The 12,260-nt window shown below is 44.8% G+C and overlaps 1 protein-coding gene across 4 annotated transcripts in view; it reads right to left on the reverse strand.

Moving 5' to 3' along the window:
* The window catches only part of srgap1a (SLIT-ROBO Rho GTPase activating protein 1a), a 63,238-nt gene that overhangs the window by 40,268 nt on the left and 10,710 nt on the right, over positions 1-12,260 (reverse strand). For all 4 annotated transcript variants that reach the window (XM_027009682.2, XM_027009681.2, XM_035525295.1 and 1 more), the window contains exon 2: positions 4,342-4,537. In XM_027009682.2, the coding sequence (XP_026865483.2) occupies positions 4,342-4,537 (196 nt within the window). The remainder of the gene's footprint in view (positions 1-4,341; positions 4,538-12,260) is intronic.

The following is a 12,260-nucleotide window of genomic DNA, read 5'->3' on the forward strand; positions in this document are numbered from 1 at the left end:
ATGTTAGCATGCTTTTGCAAATCACACCATTCCCTGAAAAACAGGAACAGGAAGCAATCCTCTAGAGTGGAACAACCAAACACGTAAAGCGGCAGAGGTGAGAAACATTCCTGGGCCATTGACAAAACTAAGAATTCAGGACGGGGGCAGTGTCAGTCATGCCAGGCGGGATCAAACGGATAACCTAATTGAGCTAAAAGCCCAGAAAAGTTGGCTCACAACATGACTGCTGCCACTGCATTTTCAGATTGCAGTGTGAGTTATGGGAGCGTGTACATGCCCAGCTGGATTGAAGGCTGCATAAATCTCTGCCCAATGCTGCACCAGCCTCTTGGGCAGGCATACTGTTCTTAGCCCATCAGGCAGAGGAAGGTATGGAGAGCATGGAGCAAAGTTAAGCACTGCTGGTGAGAGCTAAAGAGGAGACATGGCAGTCAGATGAAGCTCTATCTAACCTATATTAGGCAGTGAAAGATGGACAGCCTACTAATGCAGCTCACCACAAGAAAAACAAGGTGACAGAAGAAACAACAAATACATTTTACACCCCACAGCATTTAAATCGAGGATACTAGTGTTTTATTTCCAACTCTATGAACATAGACAAGCACTGAAAAACGCAAACCAACTAAAGCTTCTGAAATACTGCACACATTTCTCCTGTCTTTGTCTTTCAAACCACCAATGGCACAATCTGCATGAGCCACCGCTTTACTCAACATGCAAGACAGCTGATCAAAGACTTTAAATGACTAAAATGATGACTAAATGAGTTCAGTGCTCAGCTGTGGTGAGTGGGTTTGGGGGATTGTGGAGCAGAGAGGCAGGTACGGCGGTAGATGTACAGTCAGATTGCATCAGCTAGCACCCAGTCTGGGGAAGCCAAAGAAGTGCTGCTCTGTGCTTTCCACTGCTGGAGAAATAACAGGTCGAAGCAACCGAGATTGAGGACAGCAATTCGGCCCTGCCAGAGTGGCACAGAGACAGGGGGCAGCCCATGATGCCCCGGCTGCATCTCACACAGGATATGCTGGCACATCTCACACATGCAGCCACACAGCCCTGCAAGGCTGGAGAAAGGTCAGCCAGGAACAACAACAACGTCACATGACACGCCACAAAATCTGAACTCCCAGTTTCCTGGATCATCATTTAAATGACCTCTCTTTTTGACAACTACAGCATTTATGGGTCAAGCACCCAAACTGTGCTAGGGTTAGCCTCGATACCAGAAGCTACTGAATGTTCCCAGTGCGCGTCTGCATCAATGAAAAGTGTTCCACATCCACACAGCATTGACCTACAGGGATATGGGTTTGTGGTGTTCACAATGTCATGCAAAGGATGGAAAAAAACTCGTTTCCTAAATCCTTCAGTGACACACAAGTAAAACAGAACAAATACGATGCCGTCAAAGGTCTAACCTGATGGTGGAAGCTTGTGTGAAACTAAGACTATGCAAATTCAAACTTTCTGACAGTCTTACATGAACAAAGGAGCAAAATTAACACTGGACATTGCTGATTAAAGATGACTATCCCTTAGTTTGGAAAAGCGGTTTTGCCCCAGTGCAGCACAGAGCATTTTTCATGATAGGGTCTTTCCCAAATCTGATGCTTCTCTGATGCTGACTGCCCAAAGTCAATCAAGACTCAGCAAGACCATAAAAGACACCACGTTGATAAATACAGTATCATACGTATAATAGCAGCTATTGAGGAAGCAGCCGGTGGCATTTGATCTGGACAAAGTTGACATGCCCCAAAACACCCCTATACTGCATTGGTGCCGCAGCAGTGCAAAGCCCTGGCACATGTTCTACTCCAGGCAAACAAAATCTGGTCTCTCTGGGGGAGAGCCACTCGCTGTGGGAGGAAGATTTTAGACATAATCAGAGCGTCGCTGTTGCTGTCCCTGTGTACCTCTGCGAACAAACAGAGCCTGATGTGTTAGTTCAGCAAACAGTGCCTCTGAGCCAGCCTCTCTGTCCCTCTCTCTCTATCCCTCTCGCTGTCTCTCTCTGTGTCTCTCTCTCCCCCACCCCATCCTTTTCTCTCTCTGTCCTTTTCTCTGTCTGGCTCTTTTCCCTCTCTCCCTGGAGCAGACCACCGCATCGTCACGGTGACAGGAGAAAACAAACCACCGAGCAGAAAAGCTCTGCTGATCCAACCAGCTCTTTTCTATTGGTCTGTGTGCATGTTCGCATTTGCGTCTGTGTGTGGTGTTTGTGTGTGCGCGCGCTGGGGATACGTGACTAGGCGCCTGCATAAACACGCACTCACAGGAGACCATGTTGTGCACTACTCCCAGCGCAAAGTGCTGTGGAGGAGCTAGGCCAGTGTATTTGAACTCTCTACCATGCTTCCTCAAGCTGCTTTCTGCACATCCGCACATGTGATTCGTGAGGTTCAGATGTAAACAGCAGGCACCCGTGTTAAGTCCCCACATGCAGCTCAGAGGCAAGCAGTGGTGCAGACTGCAGATTACAGATATGGACGTGTGCATTTAAACAATACATCAAGGCTCAACCTTAAGAATATCCTTCCCCCAGTACAGCGACCTGGGTTACATGGTAACCTTTGTATGTGGTTATAAGTCATGGCAAGAGGTCTATCCTTCAGACTGTGAGAAAGATTTGCTATTTTTGTTAATATTATTTCATTTGATTCTCAAGAAAGATGCCCTTTTGAGGCAAGTCTATTGTAAGGCAGTGTAATCCTTTAAAAACTTCTGAGCTACTCTCGCCTCAGCTCTCACTGCTCTGCTGCAGAAATTCCACCTAATTACCATCCAATCTGCTCACTCATTTTAATGCTAATTCACCCTCTCACCAAGAGCACTGCTGGGTGTTTTAGCCCTCACCAAGCAACTAACAGCCTCTGCAAGCCTTTGAAGAGCAGGCAGTGAAACGGACAGAATGCCCATGTTCTGGGGATCCATTGCACTGCCGCGTCTCAGACCAGGCACAGGGCAACGGGCTGGACTTGTCAGGGTGGATAGTAAGCCACCCGCTCTATTTACACATGCCACAGGGCAAACACGCATTGGAGTTTTCCCCCTGCTGCTAGCTCAAATTCAGCGAGAATAAGGTCCCGTCTTCTCGGCAGCGGCGGACTCTGGAAAGGAAATGAGACCGCAGGCTCGCTTTTAATGCATGTCGACTTTCCAGCGGGTCTGGCGCCCTGGAGCTGGGGCTGACTGCTGTACCACCCGCAGAAAAAGTCCAGGGGAGAAATGAACAGCTGGAGTCCAGCAGCATCAGAAAACCTCCAAGGGAGAAATGAACTGCTACAGTCCAGCAGCGTCAGGCTCCAATATTTCCCATATGGGAAGGGCTTTTTTACTGTCAACAAACACTTGCTTCTAAAACGTACATTAATTTACAGTCAACTGAAGGATATTTATGAACTGAAAAGAAATATACTGGTTCAGCGTAAAACATGTAAAGATTCTTACAGTCTAATGCTGAGAGAAGACAGGATTGAGTGGAGTCACAACTGATTTTTGTTTTTTCTTGTAATCCAGAAATGTTTCCAGTCTCCAAAACAATGGTTTGAGTCATTGCAATATCCACACTAATGTTCAGTTATGTGCCCATGCTTGCTATACCCAGTAATAACCACATAAATCAAAGGACTAATATGGAAACAGAACCTTCACTACCTTTATAGTGGTCTTCACTAGAAACATACAATCCTTCATTTTAGAGTACATAAGCTTTAGAATGGAGAGGCAAAGGGCAATAATGAAAAGTCAAGATGAAGAACAATCCATTTTTCATGTTGATTTTTGTCTCTTTGAGAAGAAAATACAAAAAACAAAAAGACCTGTTAAAAAGGGCTGAGGAAAGCATGAATATGGATTCATAGTGTGAGGCCCAACAGTCATGCCTGTCCTCCCACGATATTGCACCTCATTTCCCCTGCATTTATTTATTCATAAAGGAATAAATACATTTTTTAAACTGGTGTGAAAAATCCATTTCAGCCAGGTCAGACAAGGAAATGAACAGTGTGGCATCAAATGCAATTTTCAAAATGCAATTTTCTGGGGGTGTCATTTAGTAAATGGATAACAGATGACAAGTAGAATCATATTACATATCCATCCTTAGTCTTTAAATGAAATGAACATTCCTAAGCCAAGGCAGAGATTGACAATAAGCATGTTGTACACATTTCAGTAACGTTTCTAATCCATATGCAGAAGTACCTGTTGCTAGTGAATCAGGAAGTGCACAATTAGTTAATTAAAAATACTGTGGTAGAAAGAGATAGTTACACAAACTGAGCAGAAAAGTAACCATCAACAGAGTGTGTCAAGCACTGACAGAGCACTTACTTGTATTGCTGGTGGTCCTTGGTGCTCCTGGTCTTGGCCATGAAGCGTTCTGCGAGCTTCTCTAGGTTGCGGGAGTACTCCGTCTCAATCTCAGCCTTCTTCCTGAAGAAGTCCTGCAGGTCCTGCAGCAGCTGCACCCGCATGTCTGTCTGTTGCTCCAGACATTTCTGCTGCTCCACCAGCTGAGCTCGGATCTCTGCACGCACACACACACACACACACACACACACACACACACGAGGATGACCCGCTTCAGTCAAAACTGTTATAAAAGGTAGCCACTGAGACTCAGTACTCCTGTAGTACACACCTATGAGTGAAAACTATGTTGTCTGTGGAGCTGGCCGCAGGGTGCCGGGGCTCTACAGGTGTAGTATGCAGCAGCTGGACAGCTGCAACCCTGTGCACTCGTTTATTGTCACTGAGCACCTTTGTAGCCAGCAGTGATACTCATTAGCCTCCCAGAGCAGCAGCCTTGCCTGTTTGTTGACTAGGGCTGGGTACCGAAATCCGGTTCCACTATGATCAGTATTTACCTGACTGAATCATAAAGCAATAGGTCTGGGAAAATTAAAATGTACCTGCTCCAGATGAAGTCAATCAGTCGAGACATGTTTGGAGTTCAAATTTTGCCTCTTTAGTTTAGGACAAAAGCCACCAACGATACTAACAAATGCTGGAAGTCAAAAGCAATGATAATAGCATTGGTAGTTAGCTAGCTAGCTAACCCTACATGTCTACAAACTCTGTTCAAAAAGCCTGTTCAAACCTCATCGAGATCACTGCCTGTAGCTGTTAAATTTTACTCACTTTTATAGTTCACAGGGAGTCACATTGTGTCCTAAAACATATCGACTAGTCTGTGAGACCTTTATTAATACCTGAATGCGGTGGGTTGAGAAAAGTTTGTGGGCATGTAGCTAGCTATTTACAAAGGGTATCGGGAACTGATGTTGACATTTGTGAGCAACATCAGCAGTCGGAATAAAGAAGCAACTTGGCCATGTGAAGAAACAACAAAATCACCTTCAAAAGTCATTCTGGCTAAGAGTGCTAAATGCTGTAAATGTAGGTATGAATGTATGTGCTTGTGTGCCTGCTTGTTTGTGATTCCAGGATGGATGGCTATGCTCAGGCTTGGGTCTGGCTACATTTCAATGTGAGCTTTTTCAGCCAAACCACCATCTTTCATAAAAAACAAAGCTCATTAAAAGCTGCAGCAGGTCTTCTATACTGTACACCATACACTAAGAACACTTCTTGTCACAACAGCCCCTCCCTTCTTCCAGAGGCATGCCATGTTTAATGTATTTCTCATAATGTAGGATATCTGCTCCTGACATTTCCACTATGGGAGGTAATAGATTAATGGGATGATCTGAGGGTACATACTTTCAGATAAAAGGGAAAAAGAAAGTGACTTCATTCAAAGCTTTTAGGCAGATTACTGTAACGGAACACCAGTTGCTAAATTTAGTCGACAACAGTGAGGATTTAACCCAGGAACTGCCATGAGCTTCTTAATAAACCACTAAACTGATGACACAAAGTACACAATCCATGACATTAGTCAAATTACTCTGCTTCAGATATCACCTGGGCTCTGAAAAGAAACCTTGATCACAAACTATTCTAGCGAAACCAGAGGGATGTGCTGCCATGGAGGACACTCATGTGGGACCACTTTCCAATCAAATGTTCAAAATGGTTGGCATCCAACACAAGTCAATTTCTGTTAAAAACACTGTGACCAAACAGTGTCGAATGCAGGAAGTTTTGGAATCAGAGAACATTCAAGCAGCAGATCTGATATTCAGTGTCCACTCCAGTTACCAAGTCACTGAAGTACAAGCAAGTTTGTCCAGATGGCTCTTATAGTCAACTGTTCAAATCACACCACAGACCTGAAAGAGGTGACAAGGTTAAACAAAAACTACTAAAACTAGTAGGCAGTCTGAGTATGTGGGGATGAGAATGTTCTTGTTTATGTATACAATATATTGAAGTACTTCAAAGTGCTGGTGTAAAGTTTACTTGGTCCCCACTTCCTTCATCACCTCTTGCTATCAAGTGACCCTTTGTGATTACATAGTGCATTCCTCAACCCATGAAGTCATTTGTATGGTAAACATCTGTGCAAAGCCATACTGCTTAGGGATCTGAGTGTGTGGGTTTGGGTGGGTTTGGGCGGGTGTGTGTGTGTGTGTGTGTGTGTGTGTGTGTGTGATTATGATCAAAGCCCCCTGTGATCTACTTCAAACGCAGACACAGATGAAAACACCTGTGCACCAGTCCCATCTTATACAAACAAGACATGTAAGAAGAGTGTAGCCCAGAGTAGCCCAGACAAATGAGCTGTTATCCCTCTGGCTCTGAAGTTAGTAATCAGAGCTACACTGATACGCCATGCAGGAGAAGAGCTGAACATGAAGGAGAGCGTGGGGGCGGGGCATAACCGGATGAGCCAACAGCTTGGAGATTGGCATGGGGATACAGCCCATCCCATGAGACATCAGAGACACTGTCAGAAATGATGGGGTGTAGTTACAAGAACCATCCACCCAAGACCACGTCTGTTTAGTGGACACCAAATCTACAACTGATGCTCAACCAAAAGGCCTTTTGTTCTGCTGACTAGACATCCCTTTAAAGAACACCCTAAACAAAAGGAATCTTAGTACTACCTCTTTCATTATGGGCAGTGGGCCAGAGTGGCCACTCTCCTGATCCACTGATGGCGGATTTCTCAAACATTAAAAGTCAGGAAAGAAAAGCTGCACTTTCTCTGCTTTTTTGCCAAGGACCCTGGAACATGCAGTTGGGAAGAATGACAATGTAGAACCATCAGAATGCATTTGTAATGTCAGATTGCTTCACAATTGTAGTCTCATGGCAGGATGCAGGTCCTGGAGAAGCTCCCCTTCCCAGCTGTTGATGGTGGGTGGGTGGGGTTTGGTGGGGGTTAGCAGCACACTCTGTGCTGGCTGTGGGAGGCTCTGAGTGCGGAACAGTGACAGAGTGGGCTTTGCTGTACCACAAAGCCCTGTGATGGAGAGTCCCATCAGTGACACCTGAAATAGCAACAGTTGTCAGCACGGCACAGTTAAGACAGAGCGCCACCCAGCAAGACACCACCATCTGCTTAACAATGCTGCCTGGGGCAACAGCCCCCACACACATACACACACACACATACACACACACACACATACACACACATACACACACATACACACACATACACACACATACACACACATACACACACATACACACACATACACACACACACACACATCAGCAGTATTCAGGTTACAAAGACAAGTAAAAAAAACAACTTTTGATTCAAGTGTGGAAAGGAAGTAAAAGCACTACAACAAAAAGCACAAAACTGAACATAACCCATAGTTGTTTTCGGTTGCGAGAACAACAGGTAGACGGGCAGCTGAAGCCCCAGCTAACAACATGGGCCCATTCTAAGTAGCCTGGGTGCCAGAGACTGGGTGCTGACCCACCCCATGGCTCATATCCACAAGCTCTCTGTTCCTTTCCCAGGCCATCCATCACCATGCAAGCCTTTACATCTCGAGGAACAGACATGACCACACTGTCCTGCCCCGGGCACCCCCGCACTGGGGAAAGCCTCTCTAACCCTGCCTGGAGAGTGCCTCTCTGAGCATGCAGCAGGGGCCTTAGAACACCACCCTGATTTATCCTGCTTTCCACTGGGAGACTGAGCGAAGAATGCAGTTTGGGCCACATTTGCCCAGAGCTTACGGCCTAAGTAAAGCTAGTGATAGTAATAGAGAGTCATAAATGACTCAGTGTGGTCAAACGAACTGCAATCATGACTTTGGCATGTGAAGCCTAACACACTCGCTCATAGAGGAGTCAGCTCTTCCACTCTTCCATTATCTACTGGACCCAAAGGGAATGAGTAATATCACATCTACCATCTGAAATGCCTATGATGTCATCAGGAAATGCCATTCTTTTAACCTTTATTCAATCTGGTTGCCTAAAAGCAGTTATTGGCGGTAAGTGGGTGTTCAGGTGGGTAGAGTAATCTAATTAGAAAGAAAGAATGAGCGAAAGAAAGAAAACCACTTTATAAAACTGTGGGAATTTTGCCCAAAGCAGCTTCCTGATAATGACTGGGTTTGGAGTCGTGAGACTTTTACTCAATAAAAAAAAGAAACAAGAAAGGACAGTCAGGGTGCTTTGATTTAAGTAAGATATGGAAACAGTTATCACATGCTGCCATTACAGACTGGGAAGTACAAGAGTGTCAAACCCCAGAGCTCTCCAAGAGACCCAGCGCTCACCCTGCCACGCTTCACTACAGCTTTATTATGAACAATAGGTCACCAGGAGAGACTCTAAAAATATCCAATTTAAAGTGTGTTTCTTGGTGGCTGTGATGGTTTGTAACAAAAATAACCATGAGGCCTGGATTCTTTTTTAAGTCTAGACTTCCTACCACAGTACAGCACGTCTGCTAAGCCACTTCACGCAGATCAGCAGGGCCGACACTCAGGAGAGTGTTCGCGGCTATTAGGCCATTACTGATTCCTGAAACGTCTGCAAGCACACGCACACATACCCATGCATGTGCATATACACACATTCTCATGAGCATACATGCACAGAGGAAAAACTGGGTTTACAGACTACTTAACTCCAGAGCAGTTCTACCTCACATTGTGCTTTATATTTTAATAACAACCGAAGACCATCAAACAACTTGCCAAAGCTCGCATAAAATTGGATCTCACAGTGACACTCCGATGATCTCCATCACCAGGAGGTTATTTTAGCTTCATAGGTACATCTATCAACAGTTACAAGGAGGGCTAGATTAGGGGGATGAATATCAGATTGCCTCCCGAGGAAAACTGCTTGCTGGCCGGACTGATGCCAGAACCTGCCAGGGCAAGTCCTGGACTTTATGAGCTAAACCCATCTGAAGAGAAAAACTGGCTGCTCTCCTTTAATTAGTTAGGTTTTCCCTCCTTGGCATCTAAAAACCAGAACGCATTACAAACAAATCCAAAAGATTACTCCCATTCTTAAAACTCATGTACCTAGCCAAACTCCTGAGATCAAAATGAGGTCTGACAGGAAAAAAGATGCTCTTAAACAGACCCCTTTATTGGTAATTAAGAAACCATTCATGCAGCTCCTAAAAAAATCAGAGATTATTCAAAGTGAGAAAAATCTTTAGAAAACACCCTGTAACCTACCGATGAAAGAAGTCAGAGGCCTAGCAGGACCAAGGGATCTCACACAGGGTAGCCTTAGGCAACCCAAACTAAGTCTGACCAAAGATCGAAATTTATTCCACTCTGTTTTAATAATTTTTATTTAGGACAAATCATCAGGGAATTTTTCCCAGCATCTGAAAGATAGCCCTGCAATGTGCTGGGGTCTGATGCTCTGATCCATGGAGTTAGAGCCTGCCCCAAAACAAAATCAATCAGCCTGGGGTTTTCTAAAGCCAGCTAGTACTCTAAATGTGCTGTACATGCTCTCCGCCACATACAGCCTGTTATTGGCTTGAAGGTGTCCAGTCAGTGGGCTCTCCTGAGACTCCACAAGCGGCTCCTTTGTTTTTTTTTCATTTCCTCCTCTGCCAATCTGGAGAAAGCATGTTTGTGGACTCTGATATAAGCAAAGAATTTCAGTCCACCACAACCCCCCACACCCATCACCAGTCTAGGCAGGAATGGACAAAGAGAGACACAGAGTCCCATGGCTTGACCTAACACCACCAAACACTGATGCTCCCAGGAGCCCTGGAGCCAAAGCGCTGACACAGCAGAGAGGTCATATTCTTTGTGCCAGGCTCAATGGAGCTTACAGTGAGCCCAGCATGCCCTGAAGATTAGACAGATAGCAACTTGAGCACTTCTTATTCAAAGCACTACTCTTAATAGATTTTAATAGGGCAATGGCTGAGAATCACCACCCTAATGATGGGCTGCACCAAAAAGCATAACATTATTCATTGGAACAGATTTACACAGTGTTTGAATAAAAGTCTAACTATTTTAGCTACCCATTTAAACATATCCAGTACATCTGAAGTTATGAAAAGTAAAACAGAGACTGCCCATGCATCCATTCTCTAACCAGGCTAATCACTTCAGAGTAGCAAACGATCATCCATTTGAGCTGATTAGATTGAACAGCCCCTCCCTGATTCCCATCATTCTCTGTTTCAGGCCCTTATAGAGGTAAAGCTCACTGACCATCACAGAGCAGGTTGCGTATTGTTCAACATTAGGACAGTGGCTGGTCTAATCAGATCACGCCTGCCAGAGTTCTTTAATGCTAGAGAGTAATGTGACGAATAAACCCAACTTGAAACTTAATTCCCTCTGCTCTAAAGCAACTAAATATTACATCTTATCACACTTCTTCCACGCTCTGTCTTGGTAAAGATCTGCGGTCCTTTGTCCCTTGGTACGGGATGGGTCCTGCAGCTTGCCTCTTTGTAGAATGAAAAAGATAGCAGAACAATGGTCCTTACTGAAATGTCTATCTAGCATTATGTCACCTAAAGACATCAGCCTGAGTCATTTGTTTGTATGTTGCTTTGTGTGCATGAAATCTTTATTTTATATTATTTTTGACTGAATATGAACTGATGTTATAGTTTAAAACCATGAACAGACATGACTGACAACTTACAAATTATGCAAATAATGCCGAACTGAGAAGCAGCATCTAGAAGCACTGCAAGGCAAAGAACTGCACATGAACCAGAGATGGACTGCAGCTATTTACCCAAAAATATGCACAGCAGAACAGCATGTGGGCCAAGAAGACAACCTCAAAACCGCACACTGCTGTTCTCTGTTACAGACTTCAAGGGCAAACAATGGGACTTGAATACCTACAGGCCACATAGGGGGCATTACCCAGCCATTACCTCAGGACATTTCCCATAGACCTACCTAGAAACAGCCCTGGCCCACCCACCCCCTCTCCCTATCTCCATAATCCTCACCTCCTTTCACACTACTGCCCGCAAAAAAAGAAAAGAAAAAAAGAGGATGAAGAAGAGCATGTCTTTGAATGGGCCACATGAGAAACAGAGCAAGCCTGGAAGGGCAGCGTCTATACTGGAGAAGCATGCAGTAGTGTCAGAGGATCCACCATGCTGCACTAATGCAACCTCACAAGTGCAGAAGACTGAAGGAAGCCCACAGGATTCTTCTGGAGATCTTGTCAAATTGATCCAAACAGTAAGCAGGATCTAATGATACCTGCCGTAGAAGACGTGGCTGTTTCCTGAGAGTTAAAGCTCTCCATCAGAGGAAGCAGTAGACATGATTAGCCAAAGAGAAAGAGTCATCACCTTATGTCATGTTTGTGGATAGTTTTACCATTAGGAGGCATTTCTAATCGCTGTAAAGCCTAGTAGAGCTAACAAAAAGGACAGACTATTCCAAAAACATCGTGCCACACACCACACACACCAAGTACAGAAAAACTTCATCTTTGAGCCTTGGTTAAGGAAGAGAGGCTGGGCTTGCAGGACAGGGCTTTTACAGAGGTCAGGCCGATGTGAATGAAACTCTCTTATCTCATAGGAGCAGCTGGAAGACGAGCCACAGGCAGACACACACACACACACACACACACACACACACACACACACACACACACCCCATAGTGCAACAATGCTGGATGTGATGCTCTGTCTGATGGAAGAGTTCAGCATATTTCTGACTGGTTAGAAAAGATTGGGCCAGCAAGCTTCCCAAAACCAAATAAACATGATAAAAACATCAGGGCATGCTAACTGCTCTTTTACACACTGTTGACCAACAGTCAACTGGACTGTCGGGGGTCATCTCCCTCTGTTAAACCAGAGTGTGTGGTGAGAATCCACAGATAGAATTTGAAACCAC

Source organism: Electrophorus electricus, chromosome 4 (assembly GCF_013358815.1).
Source record: "Electrophorus electricus isolate fEleEle1 chromosome 4, fEleEle1.pri, whole genome shotgun sequence".
In the NCBI taxonomy this organism is placed as follows: Eukaryota; Metazoa; Chordata; class Actinopteri; order Gymnotiformes; family Gymnotidae; genus Electrophorus; species Electrophorus electricus.